The sequence below is a fragment of the Pelodiscus sinensis genome, chromosome 14 (genome assembly GCF_049634645.1).
Source record: "Pelodiscus sinensis isolate JC-2024 chromosome 14, ASM4963464v1, whole genome shotgun sequence".
In the NCBI taxonomy this organism is placed as follows: domain Eukaryota; kingdom Metazoa; phylum Chordata; order Testudines; family Trionychidae; genus Pelodiscus; species Pelodiscus sinensis.
In genome coordinates, this window is record NC_134724.1 from 1,045,083 (window position 1) to 1,065,823 (window position 20,741).

Genomic DNA, 20,741 nt, shown 5'->3' on the forward strand with positions numbered 1-20,741 from the left:
TCATCGAGTCCAGCCCCCCGCCCTCAAGGCAGGATCAAGCTCCGTCTACACCATCCCTGACAGATGTCTATCTAACCTGTTCTTAAATATCTCCAGAGAGGGAGATTCCACCACCTCCCTTGGCAATTTATTCCAATATTTGACCACCCTGACAGTTAGGAATTTTTTCCTAATGTCCAATCTAAACCTCCCCTGCTGCACTTTAAGCCCATTACTCCTTGTCCTGTCCTCAGCAACCAAGAGGAACAAATTTTCTCCTTCCTCCTTGTGACACCCTTTTAGATATTTGAAAACCGCTATCATGTCCCCCTTTAATCTTCTTTTTTCCAAACTAAACAAGCCCAGTTCATGAAGCCTGGCTTCATAGGTCATGTTCTCTAAACCTTTAATCATTCTTGTCGCTCTTCTCTGTACCCTTTCCAATTTCTCCACATCTTTCTTGAAATGTGGCGCCCAGAACTGGACACAGTACTCCAGCTGAGGCCTAATTAGTGCAGAGTAAAGCAGCAGAATGACTTCACGAGTTTTGCTTACAACACACCTGTTGATACAACCTAGAATCATATTTGCTTTTTTTGCAACAGCATCACACTGTTGACTCATATTCAACTTGTGGTCCACTATGACCCCTAGATCCCTTTCCGCCATGCTCCTTCCTAGACAGTCGCTTCCCATCTTGTATGTATGGAACTGATTGTTCCTTCCTAAGTGGAGCACTTTGCATTTCTCTTTATTAAACCTCATCCTGTTTACCTCTGACCATTTCTCTAACTTGCTAAGGTCATTTTGAATTATGTTCCTATCCTCCAAAGAAGTTGCAACCCCACCCAGTTTGGTATCATCTGCATCGGTGTCATGAGATCTTGATCCATGGTTGCCTTTGGGCACAGCACAAATGTTTCCAGTAGAAAAGAACTATGATCTTTGTAATATTTGGGCCAGACGAACAGCCGTTATGCTCAGTGTAGCTGCGACAACCAGCTTAGGCTGTTACCACCCAAGGGGTTCCCAGTGCCTCTTCACTCAAGTATGTAATGGACCCATTTGGCACATGTAGTTCATACACTCAGCACAGATCATTCTCAGGCATTTAAATCCTTCTGGATAGCTACAGGCTAGCACCTGAGTTCTTAGGCTAAGTTTAGCACCAAGATACTGCTGTCTGCTTTGACAGAGGTGTGGAATGGTTGAGGCTAGATAAGGGGAGGCCTATACAACTCTGCATGCTGAAGAAGTGCCATCTGTGTGCTAGCAGAGATACCAAATTGCTCTAGCAATCTGCTCTACCTTGTCGCGAATGTGAACTGACCTCCAAAAGGCAACAAAGAAGGGCAAACAATTAAGGCATACACACCATGCCAATCAGTCTGTGATTTAACAGGGAGCTCCTAACTGTCTATATAGGTACAAACAAGAGTACCTATAACGACACACATCACCCAGAATTAAAAACATTCCATAGTCTGCTGGTTTCACTCTGAACCCCAGTGGTGTTTTCTCTCTACTGACGTTGAATTAGAATGTGCTGTAGGAATAGTTTTGTAGGGTGTATACAGTCATTTCTGCTGTAACTCGGTGTGCAGATGTCGGCTGGTTTGACACGATGCTTCAATGAAATTTAATTGAATTAATACTTCTGTTCCAATATTTGCTTATACAATGCCCTTGTCAATTGAGTAGCCCAGAGTTTTGAAGGCTGCCTTCTTGATTCACTGAATCTGCTCGCATATTAAGGAAAATAAAAGGATGATCATGTAACAGAGCATCGCATGTGGAAAGGCAAGTTTCACAGCTCTCATGGAGAGGATCGCTGCAGCTTTGTGAGCACTCTCCAGGATAAATAAAAACAAAATGATTGTGAAGGATTCATCATGACGGGTTCCTTCCTGCTAGAGGCATGGGATGTGGGCACCATTGAGAAAAGGGGTCTTTTTTACTCTCGAATTCTTTTCATCATCAGCAACTTACAAATATAAGTTTCATGGCATCTTGATTACCCGAACCAGTCACAACTGACATCAAACCTTCCTTTCACCTTCGGATATATAGAAATGCACCTATTGTTAAAGAAGAATTTCCATAATTCTGTTGGAGTGTGACCATCTAGATTCCAAGTAAGGTGCTTACGCTCTTCAAAGTATCAAAATTAGCAAATGAGCCAAACGTTAGTCATCTGTGTTTTGGACACCCTGAGTCTCTCTGAAATTTGGACCATCTTGGAAAATAAGCTGTCTGGAACCAGGATAAAATGTGTGAAAGCACTTAAGTTACTTTGAAGTTAAAGAGAGTCCTAAGCCACTTGGACATTTGAATATTTTTACCACAAATGGGCACATATCTGCTTTATATTTTAATCACAAAATTAATAATCATTTCTATGGGCAGCCTCAAAGGAGTTTCAGAAGTGTCCTGATTTGTTATTTTTTGCTACAGATCAGAGGGCTGTTGCTAGGTAACTAGCGCTATCATGGTGCATAAACTTTCTCTATGGGGTTTCTAATGAAAAATTATTAGAATAGAGAGCAAACAGAGAAATCTGCAAACATTACATTTCCTTTGGCAACAGTTTAAATTAACATACTTTTGAGCTACAGCCATTTAAAAACCAACGAACATGGAAACTATTTCTTAGTAAAATCTTAGAGCCCTGATGAATGCAGCAAAATGTTGCATGGGAGGGATGGCGCTATAGCTGGGAAATCAAACAGGAACGTACACAATCTCTTTAAATATAAAACATTTACATCTGCTTGGAAAGAAACAAAATGCAGCTGGTAAAGTGATGGGCTGCAGTTTACTTACAAATTATGCACAGGAATTCCCTTGTCCTCTTGGCAATTGTAGTGAAAGTGGCTTCACACAGTACAAAAGAAGATGGCACTAAAAAAAAGGGTTACTTATTCTGGACTGTACAATTGTAATATCATTTAAGTGATATGGGGTTCAATCCTACTTCAATTAAAATCAATGGCAAAATCTCATTTACTTTAGTGCAAGTAGGATTTTATTCATTATCTCCAATTATTTGGTCTTTCCTTGTATCCTAAAGAGTAACATACAAATTAAGTTTTATCAATATGTTTTGGACCTTGTTCTAGGAACCAGGATAATAAGTCCTTCCTAATACACTGGGGGCATGTCTACACTACACAGAAGATCGACACTGACATGGTCAATTTTCTGGGGTTTAATTTAGCAGGTCTAGTATAGACCCACTAAATCAAACTCAGAGGGTGCCTCCTTTGGCGCTGGTACTCCTGCTCCTCACGAGGAGTACAGGAAGCCAATGGGAGTATTTGCTCTCATTGGCCTCCCACCATGTGGACGATGCAGAAATGCAATTTAAGATACGTTGTCTGCAGCTACATGACCACTAGTGTAGAGGGATTAACATACAGTCAGTGTTGGACCACTGACAGATTAGAACAATGTCTGCCTTGCTAATGAGGTACCCTTTCCTTGTACAATATTAGACAGCCTAGTTAAAAGAATCAACTAACTTTATCAAAAGTCAAGCTAAATAAGCAGAAGGAAGATTTTTAAATTTGTAGAAACAAAGAAAAAATCTTAACTAACCACCAAACGTATACAAAGTGTTGTAATCACATGCATGAATCCAATTGTGCCTTTAACAATCCCATTTGTCATTCGTGCCTTCCAGAGGAATAATGTGGAGAAAGTAAAATAGCAGTAGATGCTGTGTTTTAATACATTGTTCATGAATGGCTTCTTTGCAAATTATATGCTGAGGCAATGACATTTTCCCTCCAATGTAAATTTATCTCTTCATTCATGGATTTGGATGTCCTCACCCCTCTACCTTCCTTCAAAACATGCTCAGAGGTTCAATCACTTTTACACAGAAAATCAGATTCAGCATCAAAAGGGTAAGGAATACCTGGGCAGTGTCCTAATCCCCTTGGTGATAATGACTAGTGCAGGTGTTTTTCTTCCTTGCTCACTCTGATCTGTTTCGGTTTCTTACATTATGTAGCACTAACGTAAATTTGTAAACATTTTTATGTAAATTATAAAAGGGGGTTGCCAGCTTTGTGTCCCTGAAGAAAAAAAGGAAAAAAGGAAGAAAAAAAAAAGAAGAAACAAAAGCTACACTGTTTGGAATGGTAGATGCTCATGTATATAAAATAATAATTATTATTAATAATACAAAGTCACTTGGTCAAGAGTTTTGTGTTGGCCTGCCAACACCAACCAAAAGCCAAAAATGTCACATGATAGCACCATAAACCTTTTAGAGAGAGCTCCCAAAAATGTTTGCTATTTTACGTTTCTGTTTCCTAAAATGTTCTCTTGTAGATTGTTTGCCATTAGGCGTAACACGAGATACGGAAAATTGTATCTGTTTTCATCTACTTGCTAAGAAACAGCACATTTCTCCATGGTAACTAGTAGGGCTTTCGGTGCTGTCTAGTGAAAGTCAGGTGCTGAGTTTCAGACTGATCATTTGAGCACCACGTACTGTAGTTTTTTAAAAAAAGAAATCCCTGTTTTTTTAAAGAGCACCATACAAAATCCCCAGTGTAGGAACCTGTAGCAACATTCTGTATTGCAATATGAACAGACCATGTGGCAAAACCTAGTTTCATGGGATTCCTTTTGCTCACTGCATGATGTACGTTCTCTTAAAGCTTCTAAAGCTCTATTTTCCCCTTTCCCATAAAGGGTCCTTCGACTTAAATGGTTTCACCTCCTGGAGGCACGTTCATTCCCACGATCCCGAGCACTGTGGCCATGCTGGCGGCAGGTTCGGCAGCATTGCACATTGACAGTTGGAAGGTGGCATCTTCCCAGAATCCTTAGGGTTTGACAAAAACTGAATGTGAGGCGGTCCCGCTCACAGATGAAGGCTGCAGGAGAGAGAAGGGGGACACAGAAATAACATGACTGTTAATACAAGCTTTGAACAAAATCTGTATTCGGCTGACAGAATACAAAGTGCCATTGGGTTTTGTGCCTCCCGGGCTGCTTGCGTAAGGAAATAGGCTCACGGGCATCTTGATCCAGGTCTGAGTCAGTCAGCTCCGCCCTGTGCTGAGATATGTAACTTTGCGTGTTATCTCTCTAGCAGGACAGGACTCTTCCTCCCCATACAACTGATGTACAAAAATATGCATGCTGAGTAATATTTCCCAGAGCTCAGGTTCTCTGAGAGCCAGAATTGTGTTTTGTTCTTTGGATGTTTGCACGACGCCTGCGGGAAATGACACTCACAACCCAAAACAACATCAATTAATCCCTTTCCAGTGTCAGTGGATGGAATTAAAACTAATAGTTTGGGAATATCTGAGGTACAGAGTGGCAGAGTTACTAAGAAGTTCCATGCATCTGACGAAGTGGGTCTTTGCCCACGAAAGCTTATGCTCCTACACTTCAGTTAGTCTATAAAGTGCCACAGGACTCCTCGCCGCTTTTGCAGATTCAGACTAACACGGTTACCCCTCTGATGCTTTACACCATTGGATTGTGTTTCAAATGGCCATCCGAATGTTGTCAACAATCCATCATCTCAGAACCAGCATGCCCTGTCTGTCCCTAGTGTGAGGCCATAGGTAGTGAAGATTCTGTTACTGAGTTGTTGGTTTTTCTGGGGTGCTCATCACCACAGTCTCTAAGTAGTTCTCATATAGCAGTCTTCAAGTACCTAAAAGGATGTTACAAGGAGGAGGGAGAAAGATTGTTCTCTTTGGCCTCTGAGGACAGGACAAGAAGCAATGGACTTAAACTGCAGCAAGGAAGGTTGAGGTTGGACGTTAGGAAAAACTTCCTGTCAGGATGGTTACACCCTGGAATAAATTGCCTAGGGGGGTTGTGGAATCTTTATCACTGGAGATATTTAAGAGCAGGTTAGACAGACACCTGTCAGGGATGGTCTAGATGGTGCTAGGTCCTGCCGTGAGGGCAGGGGATTGGACTTGACCTCTCAAGGTCCCTTCCAGTTCTAATATTCTATGATTGTATGATTCTATTCTATGATTCTCTCCCCACTTGACAAATGGAGACGTTGAGGCAGGAAAATTAGGTAATTTGTCCAAGATGACACAGGCAGTCTAGGCAATTCCAGGACGAGAAAAGACATCTGCAGAGTCCCCCTCCCCACTCCCACCCTCCGTATCCATAAGATTCTGATTGTAAACCCAGTTATCACTCTCGTTCTCTCTGTTCAGGATCTTACACCAGATTCATCACCTTTATATCCGAGCATCTTCCAGAGTTAAAACTAAACAAAGGGACTAACAGCTGTCTGCTTGCGATTTCCATTTTATACCTACCCATCCTGGCTAATAAATATCGATGGATCTATCCTCCATGAATTTATCTAGTTCTTTTTTTGAACCCTATTCAAGTCCTGGTCTTCCCAACATCATCTGGCAAGGAGTTCCACAGGTTGACTGTATGTTGTGTGAAGAAAAACTGAATTCCTGAAAAACTGAAGACTTCAAGATTCAGAGAAGCCACCATTGACACTAGTTTAAACCTTAAGTGACCCAAGACCCATCCTTTGTTCTTCTGACTGACATACCCATTGCTTATAGAAAATATTCTTCTTGATAATCCCTTATTGCCGGACTTTGCAATATTACATTTCATCCCATTTCTATTCATCCACTTTACGAGGTCCTCCAGGTCTTCTCGTGATATTCTGGTCCTCCTCCATATTGGTAATACTTCCCAACTTTGTATCATCTGCAGATTTTGTTAGCGCACACCCACTTTTTGTGCCAAGGGTAAGTAATAAAAATGTTAAATAAGATCGGTGCTAAGATTGATCCCTAAAGAACTCCATGAGTAACTGACCTACCTCCCGTAGAATTAGACACCTGGACAAGTCTGATAAACTCAGAAGAGGTCTGATTACTGAACACAAGTCTGCTTGTTATTTACACAGCCTGCGACAGTAAAATGAGGCTATTTGGTACTGAGTTGGAGGAACACAGACCACTAATCGTTAATTCATGTGGCCTCCACCCAAGGGTAAAACGGTTTTTGTAGAGAAAGGCCAATGCCCCACTTTCCAGGAGAGAGAATTTGATCAGTGGTAGTTAATGGAAAGAAGACTGTGCAATATGGACTGTTGTGCCCATTTCAGATTCCACACTTGGCATCCCAGCCTAGCTGCTTGTTAAAGTGCATTTCCTATTTCAGTGGGGATCTTTCCTCTCTCTCGCTCTCCTGCAATTAGTCCTGCTTGGCAGTAATTCTTTGTGGCTTGAAAAAACCTGTTTACAATAGACTAAGCCCCTCAATGCCAGGCATTGTCTGTTAATTCATTTTGCTGGCTCGCTGGTGAAAAGCTGTTTAAACACCTACCTCTCCTATCCCTCCCCTCAGGGCATCGACTTAAAGGGAGCCCCTGTTCACCATAGGCTGGCTGCTTTGCATGGTTACAATTTCCAGCCCAGTCAGCAGAGCCGTGGAATCCATCCAAACTCCTTGAAAGCCGAGCGGTACTAGCATCACTGCCTGGCGGGTGGGAGACTGTGGAAGCCAGCCCAGGCTGAGGTTTTCAGGAATGCTGCCTCAGTGTGTGTGAACGGACCTTCCTGAGAAATCTGACTGTGATTTCTACACCCCGAGAAACAGGTGGGGAGTGGCTCTTGCCTACGTTTTCAGCACACCCCGGGCTGTCCACCACCCCCATTCCCATCACCATGCAAGGGCTATATTGCTATATTGGTAGAGTAGCAAGGGTGGCGCTATAATGTCCTGGCAGAACTGAGGGGCTGCTTTCAATCTATCACCTACGTGGCCTGTGCCTGGCTACCAAGGCCGGCTCTAGGGGGACACGGGGCCTGGGGAAACCTCTGCACAGTGCCCTAGGTGCAGGGCCCAGGGCAACCCCCACAACAGGCCCCACACCACTCCGCCCTTTCCCCCAAGTCCCACCCCTGCTCTAGCCGCCATGCCCCTTCCCACCCCTGCTCCACCTGCTTACTGGAAGCCCCCTCCCAGAAGAATGCAATCCGGGGTTGTGCGGGGCAGCAGCAGGAATCACCCCTGCCTCACACTCATGGCAGCCTGCTCCATTCTGCCCTGCTGTCCTCCCAGGCAGCTGTTCCAGTTCAGCATGGCGGCGGCGAAGCAGAGCACACAGGGCTGGGAGAGGGCGGTGGGGAGGGGCACAGCAGGCTGCTGCTGCCCTGCACCAGGCCCACAGTAATCCCCCAGATGCCTGTGAACCCCCAAGTCTCATCCATAGGACGACTGTGGTGGCTATCACAGAGCCCCCCATAGCGCGGGACCTGTGGAGCTGCCCCAAACCGTCCTATGGACGGGACGGCTCTGCTCTCTGCCAGATGACATGTCAGCGTGTGGTGACATTCAGTGCCTGCCCTTTGGACTGGTCTTTCGAAGGTCAGCCGTCCTGATAACATATCGATTTCCTAAAGTTGCTTCATGAGAACATGGAAGTGACTGTTCTGAGCAGCCCTGGCTCCAAGAATGAACCTTTCAAAGTACAAACGGGTCAGACTGGGCCGTACCATCGCCCTAACCATGTTCACAGTCTTTCTTGCCGTCATTTTCGACCTAATTGCTAGGAAGCTCTCAGCTGGTGTTGAAATCGTCTACAGAATGGATGGAAAACTGATTAAGCTCAGGAGACTGAAAGCTAAGAGTAAGATTTCTACCACATCTATTGTGGAACTTCAGTTCAGCTGATGACAATGCAGCTTTTGCCCACTCTGACAAAGATCTTCAGGCTATCTTGACTGTATTTGCTGATGCTTATGCATGCCTGGGTCTCATCCTCAACATCAAGAAGACAAAAGTGCTCCATCAGCCCTCTCCAAGTGAGATACCATATGCCCCATCTATTAAAATCAATGGAGAGACATGGGAGAATGCCGATCATTTTCTCTATCTTGGAAGTTATCTTTCATCCAAGGCAGATATTGATGTAGCAATGCAACGTCATCTGAGCTGTGCCAGTGCAGCATTTGCTTGTTTAGGGCACAGAGTTTTTGAAGATGACGACTTTCAAACAGACACCCAATTTCTAGAGTTTCTAGATAGGGTGCCATCTGATTTTAAGACTGCTTTCAGTTAAGCCTTTTCATTTATTTATTTAGGCTCCTAACTGATGATCTGGATGCAAATCCCAAATTTTAAAAAATTTACTCCAAAATTTAGTCCACAAGCAATTGCTTAAAAAAAAAGCCAGGCTAAAGAAAGCTATACTGACATGCTAAGAACGGAAAACACCACCTTAATTTTGTTTTGTTGTTTCAAGTTGGTATTAAAGTTGCTTTAAATTTCATTTAAACTGCTGTCATTCAGCATAGGCATTTACTTTTATGCTGGAGGGGGAAAAAAGCTTCCTAGTACAAGTTTTGTAAAAACAAGGAAAAGTTTAGCGTGGAGCTGAGTTGGCAAAAACCAGAGAATTAAGCTTCTGACCTCTGGCCTTTGTGATTTTTCCGAGCATCAGTTCTGACTTTAAAAAGTATTATCTCAGTCTACTGCCTCTTACAGGGCTGCCCATACTCTATTTTCATACTAAGATAAGCTGTAAAAACTTTATCACAGAAAATGTTATATATGTATGTATTGTGTGTGTACTAATACAATAGATATAGATAATATATAACATATATGAAAATAAATATGTATACATATACATTTATTTGTGCAGATGCATCTATCCATCCCATGTAACACATTTTCTGACCTATACAGGACTATGTAGCACTTTAAAGACTAACAAGATGGTTTATTAGATGATGAGCTTTCGTGGGCCAGACCCATTTCCTCAGATCAAAAAGTGGGTCTGGCCCACGAAAGCTCATCATCTAATAAACCATCTTGTTAGTCTTTAAAGTGCTACATTATCCTGCATTTTGCTTCAGCTACCCCAGACTAACACGGCTACATTTCTATCACTTTTCTGACCTATGTGCTAGTAAAATTGTGATGGGTTTTTCTAATGCCGAAGCAAGTGGGTTGTGCCCATGAAAGCTCATGATGCCATCTACATCAGTGGTATCACTTTTTCAATTGAAGTGCAATGTAAGATCTACCTCAGACCCAAATACCCTTGCCCCACCTCCTTCCCGGCCCCTTCTCTGAGGCCCTGCCCCTGCTCAGCCCCTTCTCCGAGGCCTAACCCTGCTCACTACTTCCTGCTCCTTCCCCCGCCCTCACTCACTGTCACCAGGCTGTGGTAGGGATTGGGGTGCAGGCTCTGGTCTTGGGTCTAAGAGTGGGAAGGGCTCTGGCTTTAGCCTAGGGTGGGGGATTAGCGTTGAGGTTGGGTTTCAGGGTGCAAGCTCTGGAAAGGAGGTTGGGTGCAGGGGGACTCACGTCTGGGGCAGGAGGTTGGGTGCAAGAGGAGGTTCAGGGCTGTAACAGGGGTTCAGGAAGCAGGTTCTGGCTGGGCACCGTGTAACTGAGACGCCTTCCGGGTGGTGGAGCAGTGGGGTTGAGGCAGTTTATTCCTGCCCTGGCCCTGCACCACTCCTGAGAGCAGCTGGTACTCCATGGCGCCATGTGCTGCCCCTCATCTACAGGCAGAGCCCACAGCTTCTACTGGCCTCGGTTCCTCATTACTGATCAATGGGAGCTGCAGGAGCAGTGTTTGCAGGCAAGGGCAGCATATGGAGACCCCCTGCTTTGCCTCTCTCAGGGGCTGCAGGGACGTGCCAGCCACGTTCAGGAGCAGCAATTCCCACAGGGATAATGACTCCAGCCAGGACAGGCTCGGCATTTTAGAACTCACTGCTCAAAGAATTACATTTAAGCGTAAGGGAGAAATGAAAATTATGAAATGCACAGACCAGTTAGAACTGCTGGCTGATGGTTTACAATCAGGGTTTTCACGCTGTTGGGTAACGTCTCCAGAGCAGTCATTAGAACGCTGCCTCTACAAGTGACTCTGGGAATTCAGGGGTTGTAGATGAGCAGTTCTCAGCCAGGGGTCTGGGCTCCCTGCGGGGCCGCAAGCAGGTTTCAGGGGGGCTGCCAGCATTGGACTCATTGGGGCCCAGCAGAGAGAGCAGAAACCCTACAGTGCAGGGTTGATGTCCCAGGACCTGAGCTCAGCCACCCATGACTGAAGCGGAAGCTCGAGCAACTTAGCTTGTGAGGTCCTGGCTAACTGCTCTGCTTGCTCCCCACTAGTGTCAGCCCAGCTTTTACATGCAGAACACCTGTCCTTGCGGCTTAGGCGGGCGGGGGAGGAAGGCTCAGACAGAGAAAGGCAGAGAGCCCTGCTGCAGGTTACACAGCTTTCAGACAGCTTATCCCCAATGCATTTTGGTTTTCACTAGGGGTCCAGTCCTGCAAAGGACGAAAGGTACTGAGTGTTCTCAAAGCCATGGCCGCCCCCTTGGGAAAGCAAGCCCCAGCCGGGTGGGGTTTCCAGGAGAGGATCCGGGGGAGCCTTTATGATGCAGAGTAGTTAGCTCACCCTCCCAGAGTGTAACGGGATGACTGGTGGGCCCTACCCATGGGACCGGCCTGGCTCTCGTGCTGTTGTCTTTGGCTACTAGATGGGTGCATCTAGGCTAGCCTGTGGAGTGTCAAATGGACCAGCTTTCCTCGGTAATTATGATAAGCAGTTGAAGCACGCTATTTCAGGGAATTCCATTCATGATTTCACCCCACACAGAGACAACGAAGATGAAGCTTTTCCCCAGAGCTCCTTGCTCGGTGACCTGGTCTTCTAACTCCCTTCTTCTGGGATTGGCCTGTTACAGAGGAACTTTATTCCCAGCAAGCCTTTCTGGGGACTAGCCCTTTAAATGTGGCAGAGGCCTAGCGTGGCCACTTTCTTTCTTTTCCTCTACTCTGAATCCCTTTCACATTTATTCCGGTTTTCCCCTTCTTCTCCCTGAGAAGGGACCATTCTCCACATGGTCCTTTGACCCAATAAATCACATGGTCCTTTGACCATACAAAACTCATAGCACCGGGTCAGCAATGGCTGCACGTAAATACATCGACCATCCGAACCTTGGCTCTGATGTTGTACAGCTCAGGAGCTCTGGCTCTTGCCACTCCACGCTGAATCCTGACTTCCCACAACCGAACAAGTAACCTTTTTATTTTATTTGGTAACCTCGGCGTTCACACAGCTTTACCCTTTCTTTTCTGGAGATGCTCATTTGGAGGGAGAACGGGCAGCAGTAAAATTGCAGACAGTGTATAGCTGAGAGAGGGGAAGCCATCAAAGGGTTAAACAGAGGTACTATTGTAAACACAGATCACTAAGTATGCTTTTAAGCTGGGTTACACATTAAAAGACTCAGCCCTTGACAACCAGCGTTTTCTCCCTTCAGCGTAGAACTAGCGGGAGATGGGCGGGCAGGATGTCACACACTGGGAGCCCCAAGAGAACAGTGTTTTCATTGGGAGTGCATAAGCTCTGATCCCATCTGGGCAAGGGATGACTTCACCAGGTCAGAGGTGACTGCTGTCCCATTCCACAGCTAGTGCTGAACTGAAGCACGGTCCAGTTACGCAGCCTCCCTCCAACACTTCCTAAGTGTCTGACTGAGAGAGCTGCAGACAAAGGGGGATCATGCCTTTGCCTTTGGAGAGGTCAAGAGGGATTATCCATTTTGCAGAGTCGGTGGATCTAATGACAGAGAGAATTTCTCTTTTCCCAAGAGCTGAGGCAGCGCCAGAACTGAAGGACTTTTCTCAAACTCATGAAAAATGAATGCCCTTTCTTTCGCTTCATTCTCTACGAACAATAGGGGGACAAAGAGCCAACTATGGTTAAATGAGTCCCTTCATGCAACCCTGTGGCTTCCTACCCAAAATATGAAACCAATTTAAATACATGCACTAAAGGAGTCTCAAAACTCTGGCAAGTTGCCTCAATTCCAAAATGAGCAAATCATCATAATCTGATTGCAACAAATAAATCTTCCTGGGCAGCTATTTTGCATAAGCAACATTTTTTACAATATAAAGGTTAAAGGGGATGGTGATATTTAGGCCTTCGCTATTGGTGGCATGTACTCATCTCACTGGCCTGATGTCAACAGGAGTTGTACACACAGCTGGCCTACCGGATGCAGGGTTGCTTTACAGGAGGGGGAAATGGTCATTAAAGTTGGCTGAATTCACCACTTTTGGAAGCCTTGTGTAAATCAGCGGTTTGTAAACTATGGCTCATGACCCAGGACTGGGGGGTGGAATTTCAGCAGGAGCAGGTGAGCAGTGGGGGTGCTAAAGCAGCTGTGCCCCAGAAGCAGCTGGCAGCAGGACCAGCCCTTAAATGAGGAGTGGGGACAGGGCAAAGTGCTCTGTGCACCCCAAAGCTCTCATCCTCAGGCCCACTCTGGAGTCCTCACTCAAATTTTGTTGGGTCTTGTGCAGCAGCAATTTTCCTCAAGTGGCTCATGAGAAAAAAAACTTTGAAAACCACTGGGGTAAAGCTTGATTTCTTAAAACTTTGGGGCGGGGGGAAAGGTGAGAAACAGGGATGGAGAAAAGTGCTTTGGGGAGCATGACCGTGTCTCCCAGTTGGAGGAAATGTCCAGCGGTTGCTGGATTTGTTCTGTGATCACATTACTGGCCAACCTTCTTGGGTTTTTTCTTTATCTTTTGAAAGCTATTTTAATAGATAATTGCCCTCAGGTGTCGCTCAGAACACAGATTTGATCTCTGCCACTTTGGGGATACAATATCTATTTTTCATTGCAAAAGCCCTTCTACCTTTCCCCACATTTTCTAGGATTGAGTTATATACAAAAATCTGGGCAGTGGATTAGCCAGGGGCTATAGCAATGCCTGTCCCTACAGTTTCATCTCTTCTCTCCTAAAAATGCCACAAAATGGAGCAGAAAAATGCCTTTGGTACGTTTTGAAATAGTTAAGGAAGGGTTAATATTTTGTGGCTCAGATTAGGTCTCACTTCCTCATTGAAAGGCTTCCTCATCAAAGGGTTTCAAGAGAGGCTCCTTTACAGAGCTATTGAACTGGCCAGCAAAGGAGCTCGATCATTGTCACAAGTGAGATTCCTTTTAGGATGAGCCTTGGGAACACTAAAGCTCCTTATGCATTCATACTGGTGCGAGGCAAAGCCGAAGATAAACAGAGAGGTTCTTTCAGCTTTCTAATGCGTTGCACTGGGCAGGGTGGCCCACTGAGATGGAGGTTTTAAAGAGTTCTTTGCGCAGACGTTATTGTAGGTGACGATGGGGGAATCTTCCAGGGGCCTTGGTCAACAAGCACGGTCACGTCAATACAAACAACACAAGATGTTCACCCTGTGATATGAAAAATTGACTGTTCCAATTAGGGAATGAAATTTCCATCTAAAGAGCACTACTCGATTAATTTTTACATCTCAATAGCTTACCTCTTGATGGGGACCCTCTTGTGGCTATTTGATGTTGGGATTGGCAATTTCCTGTGAAAACTAGTTTAGGCCAGGGCACTGGGGCTCCGTCTACACTGTCAGGTTTTTGCGGAAGAGGAAATGCAAAGGAAGCACTCATTAGCATTTCTTATGCTCTCATTTGCATATTCTCTTCCAATCCTTTTTGTGGAAGAGGTTTTTGCGGAAAAAAACACAGTGTAGATGGGGCCATTTTGCGCAAAAACCCCTTTTGCCTGCCAGACCAGGTGAGTAGCTGCCCTGCCCCAAACCCGGAGCCTGCTCTCCTTATGGAAAGCCTGCAGGACACTGGGGGGGACCTGCTGGAGGAGGGGGCAGTCTGCAGGTTGTGGGGCGGGGGGAAGAGTGTTGGAGTGGGACAGTTGGAGGGGGGTAGCCCCTAGAGCCTGACCCCACTGCAGACAGCCTGCATTAATACTCTCCTTAATTGCTAATTAGTACCAAGTGGAACACCGCACACTGTAAATAGCCTCAGGTAGAGGAAGGGACTAAAACCGGAAAACAGTATGTGTGTTGTGATTCCACCTTCCTCCTTTTTTAGAGTAACACCACAAGCAGCAAGAGCATCTGTACACTGTGTTGCACACTTGCACAGGAGATAGACTCAAACCTCCCACCCCACAATCCAAACACACACAGATGCTGAAGAGATTCAGCATTGGATCCCAAGAAGCCCAGACTCAGGGGTGGATGAGAGTGCCGCGGGGCCCAGGGCAGTGCCGTGGGGCCCCTCCTTTGACACGGCGCATCTGCCGTGGGGCCACGGTGCATGCATGGGGCCTCGGGAAGTGCAGGGCCCAGGGCAGCCGCCCCGCTCACCCTGCCCTAAATCTGCCGCTGCCCAGACTATGGGCAGATTGAGTTCTAAAGGCCACCAAACTAGCGTAGGAAATTGCACACCGAGGCTATGTCTACACTGAAAAAATGCGGAAGAACAGCTCTTGTGCAAGAGGGGGGTTTTGTGCAAAAAGGAGCCGTCTACACAGCTCCTTTTTGCACAAAAGCCTCTTGTGCAAAAGCGGCGGCTAATTAATTATGCAAACGAAGTGCGGCGATATTCCACTCCGCGCTTCATTTGCATAAGCTTTTGTGGAAGAAGGCTACAGTGTAGAAGTATCTCTACTGTGCACTTGCTTTGCACCAGTGTCCATGGTTACCCATGGCACAGGGCAGTGGAGACTCAAGCCCTGTAAAACATCTGGAACATGGGGATAATCATTCTACACTGTGAATCATCCCGGGGGATGGTTATCTCTGTGCGTAAGTCCAGCACCTAGTGCAGTGGGCTTTTACACTAGATAAACTATCGGAAACGAACATCGTGGGGGAAAAATTAAACAAAAATAGTGTGAAAATAACAACAGAATAAAACGTGCCCCTTCCTGAGTGCGACCCACTGCGGTGTTACTAAGGGCAGGAGTGGCCCATTGCTCTCACTCCCAAGCTCTATAGACTGGCATCAGGGAGGGTCTCTAATAATTTTACCCTTCCAAGAGAGACTAAGAGGGACAGAAAAGGTAAACTCTGGGGGAAACATTCCCTTTGCAACTGGAGTGCTAGTTCCGGCTGCCAGGGAGAGCCATGCAAATCTCTGAGCTTGAAAGCCCTTGAAATGTGCCAGGCACTTTACAGACGAAACCAGAGACAATTCCTGTTCCAGTTTCTGCCCTCTGGGGCTGAAATCCTTGCTCTCAGCGTGGCGGAGACCACCAGCTCTGATTCAACCTTCCGCCCCAAAGCAGATCTGAGCCTGCTTCCTCAGCTCATTTCCAATTCTGAAAGCTATTCTCAGTGCTTAGCATGTTCTAAGCCAGGGGTGGGGAACCTCAGGTCTGGGGGCTGGATGCCGCCCCTGGCTTGCCTGGATCCGGCCCCCGAGGCTCAGGGATCCCCCCGCACTGGGGAGCCTGCACTGGCACTCCAGCCTTCCTGCTCTCCACCATGGGGCTGGAGCACACAAAATGTACTAGCCTGGGGCCCCCTTAAACTCTGGGGTGCAAGGGGAATATGAGGAGGGTCTTTTTCCTTCTCCGTCAGGGGCTTCTCTCTTCACTTCTCTCTTGTGCGCGGCCCCTGACTGGGCCAGTGGCTCCCCAACCTGAAAAAGGTTCCTCGCCTCTGTTCTAAGTAGCCCTTTCCTTTCCATGTTATGAATAGGCACGGCTGGCCATCCCCATCAGCTCTAGGGGAGCTGATACACAGCTCTTCTACCCACCTGAATTGAATCAATGCCAGCAAGAAAAAGGGCCTATGAAAAAGCAGGTGGCAGAATCGGACAGAATCAGGGAGAGGGACTCAGAAGTTGATGATGGCCGTTAGGGAACGGAGTGTTTGGTACAGCGATCGACAAAGATTTGCATGTGCACACTGCTCATTATCCAACATGTTTGGATTCCCGTGCAAAGTAATAATGCTGATAGATCCCAGCTGCTAAGTTTAGCCCATAGGCCACAGCAGGTCTTTCCCTCCTGCTGCTATTTGTTAATACATTTGGTACTAGATCCTAATTAGCTTTCGGACTAAAAAAAAATGGTTTTTTAACTAATAGGTGCCCAGAGCAGAAACTCCACCACAGAGTTACATATAACATGTAGAGTAATTTGACCCATGGAAACCATCTTTTTCCATGGCTCATGTACAGATTGAGTTTGGACAGGCCCTGTACGTACAGCTGTGGACTCAGGTGAAGAGGTTAAAGAAAAGAAAGCCCCCCCCACAATACCTAACTAATGGAAAGCCAAGGAATCTGGATTAGTTTAAGATTTCGACACAACCTGACTTCCCCGCAGCAAAAACCAGCACCTGCAGTATCGGTCTCTGCCACAAACCCTGCCCTCTCTCCTGATGGGGTCCGCCCCCGCCCCTTCCCCAGATCTGAATGACACTCCCTCACCCCTGAGAAATCACAGCCTGGGTTAGGCAGCTGAGAATCTGAGCAAGCCTGGGCCCAGACCGGCAGCCAGGGAAGTCACTAGAATCCGCACGAGGCCAGAGGTCATGGCAATGCACTGTTTCCATTTAGTTGATACCGAACAAACTGTGTCCAGAACAGATGCTCACTGGTAGGAGTGAATGAGATAATTAACGGCTATTCTTACGGCTCTGGGCAATCATAATAAAGGTCATTCGATCCTTGGCAGATGAGGTCTGAACAAAAGGAAACACACGTGCATCTCCTGGCATTTGCTGTGGCATGAGCACAAGCAACTTTGATTACCCCTGGACATCTTGCTTCAATATAAAGTAGCTGCCTGCTGCCTTTGTGCTCCTGCCACTTGGGACTCCTGCCATGAGATCTCTTTCCTAGTTTGCTTCCAAGGCAGTAATGAAACTAGCTGCCTTGCATAGCTCTCATCCAATTTTCTCCCAAAGTGTTTGGAGGAGTTCTATCTGATGATGGAGCAGTTAATGTGGCTGAGATGACAGTCTGCATAGCTCTTGGGCTCAGAAGGGTGGGGCAGAGACAGGGCATGGGAGCAACCAGCTTTCCCAGATACTTGCTGGCTCTCTTGTCTCCCTGGCAGCTTTATCCCTATTTCAGCAAATCTGCTCCCGCTCTTATCGACTAGGAGCTGAGCATGACAGCCAGATCCTAGTTCTGAAAGTCAGTGAGAAATGGTGGGTTTTCATGTGAGGGCAATGCTCAAGGCTGAATGTAAGATCCCATCCAGCAAATCAATGGGAGAAGCCAAACATCTCTGCACACCCTTGGCAGAAGAAAGTGGGAGATGGATTTTGTGACTGGAAACTGAAAAGGCTTCCAACATTTGCAAACTAAAGTTTTCCATTTACCCATGGACAGCTGCACGGTGGGTGTTTTTCTACTGCCTTCTTCAAAAATGTAGCTCAATCTCGGGGTGAAAGGGGATTAATTTTTCATGCTGCTGTAGTTCCAAGCATTCTTAGCAGACACTCCTAGTCGCATAAGATTTACAATAAAACCCATGTGTGTTTTGCCCAACTGTAATACAACAGTATGTGGACAATGTGCTAAGCCACACAGCTCCTGAACTAGACCTGGAAGTGCACAGATTTTGGACAACGACCCACAAACAACCTCCCATGTGGCTCTACTAGCATTTCAATTGTTTCTTTGGAAAAGAAGCTACACAATGTGCACAACACACAATACTGATCACTCATATTCCCTCTAATCTTTTCCATCCAGGTGCGAATTTTTTCTATCCATGTGCAGAATACATTTTTATGTGCACTAGGGCTTGTATGAATGTGTACCAACAGTAGAAACAATAAATCCAGCTGTGAAGGCTCTGCTAATCAGCTGGGCAGCATCTGAATCTCTCCTGAGTGTCTGCACAAGTGCCCAGCCCACAGGGAACAATGCCAATCACCCATAAATAAGTGGAAATCTGGGGACCCAGAATCAGTGATGAGTGAACCCCAAAAGGCATTAGTGATTTAGGGCAGTTTGGGGATGTTCAGACCCTTATTGGAAGCTCTGGACACTTTAGAGTTGTTGCCCTTATGGTCATGATGAAAACCTTCCAAGTGGGATCTGATGCAGAGCTGTTGGACCAAGATAATGCTTTGTTGACTACATTTTCATCCCACAAGCATTACACTTGTGCCCACCGTTACAATGTGCAGACTCTAAAGATCATGGAGGGACGGGGAGAAGGAGAAACAAAGGGCATTTTTGGTAAAGTAATGGAGACTGGAAAGATCTTAGTTCAGTTCTTAGCTCTGTCCCCCACGTCCTGTGTAACTTTGGATCAGTCACTTCATTTCTCTACACCTCTGTAAAATGGAGTAAAATATCTTTATTGCCTCAGGGTATGTCTACACTACCCCCCTAGTTCGAACTGGGGGGGTAATGTAGTCATACGGAGTTGCAAATGAAGCCCGGTATTTGAATTTCCCGGGCTTCATTTGCATAAAGCCGGCCAGCGCCATTTTTAAATGCCGGCTAGGTCAGACTCCGTGCCGCGCGGCTACATGCGGCACGGACTAGCTAGTTCGGATTAGGCTTCCTAATCCGAACTAGCTGTACACCTCGTTCCACGAGGCGTTCCACGAGGCGTACGGCTAGTTCAGATAGGAAGCCTAATCCGAACTAGCTAGTCCATGCCGCGTGTAGCCGCGCGGCACGGGGTCCGACCTAGCCGGCATTTAAAAATGGCGCCGGCCAGCTTTATGCAAATGAAGCCCGGGAAATTCAAATCCCGGGCTTCATTTGCAACTCCGTATGACTACATTACCCCCCCTAGTTTGAACTAGGGTGGTAGTGTAGACATACCCTCAGAGAGGTGCTGAGAGGGATAATTCAGTGAAAGTGCATGTGGTTCTCCAATATGTCTGTTCTGTGGGCCATGCAGGGACACAGAAAGATACGATCATCTTTGCCCACAGCTGGATGAAGATCTAAAATGAAACAGACTTAAAAATAACTTCTATACAATCGTTAATTAGTTTATCCCATGGAAATGGAATAGGATTCTGACTTTAATTAGTTCTGACTTTCTTTAATTAGAGTGGAGATGATTAAAAGTGAGATGTTTATTTTTGATCTATTTGGCACGGCTTTTAAAAATAAGAATTATGTTTTTAACCTTTCAACTCTGCTGAATTTATTTGCATTTTTATGACCAACATATGCATAAAGAGGACTACATTGCTGATCTCATGCAAGCTTATTTTACCATTGGAAGGGATTATCTATGTTGTTCTAACACAAACACACAAACATTGCAGCCTTTATGAATCCTGTTCTATAAAGGCTCTTTAAGGACAAAAAGGAGAACACAGAATTTATGTTCGTGCCTTTTTCTGGGAGCTTTTGGATTTACACAGTTCTCCCTTCCTGCCATACGCAGGTTTTGTTACTCATCAGAGTTTGGCAGGAAATGTTTGTTTTCCATTGACATTTCCTGCACTGAGCTGTATTGAACATTCATGTCATTTTAAACCAAGAACTTTAAGGTTTCTTTGTTTTTCTAGACAGACAGGTGTGTGTTGAACACGTCTCCAAATGGTTATTCTGGTAAAACCGGTGGCTATATAGCTCAAGTCTAAGATATACACTTTCTCATTGTTTTTTCAATTAACAAAAACATTTCCTTTCTGACCATTACTAGTGGAATTTAATGGAACATTCTTAAGTATTACAGTGCCTTATAGAACTACAGACTGGGACGCCTACCACTAAAGTGCAGCCAGCCACCTGTGATGTGGAACATGGCAGCTATTATTACCTTGCCAGTAACAGTACATGACAGTGAACGGACAGGAAGTAACGAATAACCCTTCCTGTGGTTGTGTTTAATTGAAGCAACACAGGACATTCAGAAAGCAGAATAGAATTATTTTCCCTTTCGAATCTGGACAGAAACCCTATGCTGTTGGAAAGGAGATA

The 20,741-nt window shown here is 45.7% G+C and overlaps 1 protein-coding gene across 3 annotated transcripts in view; it reads right to left on the reverse strand.

Moving 5' to 3' along the window:
- Positions 1-2,337: 2,337 nt before the first annotated feature.
- Positions 2,338-20,741, reverse strand: part of ADAMTS7 (ADAM metallopeptidase with thrombospondin type 1 motif 7) — a 155,131-nt gene continuing 136,727 nt past the window's right edge. For all 3 annotated transcript variants that reach the window (XM_075896803.1, XM_075896802.1, XM_075896804.1), the window contains one exon: positions 2,338-4,868. In XM_075896803.1, the coding sequence (XP_075752918.1) occupies positions 4,705-4,868 (164 nt within the window). In that variant the 3' untranslated portion in view covers positions 2,338-4,704. The remainder of the gene's footprint in view (positions 4,869-20,741) is intronic.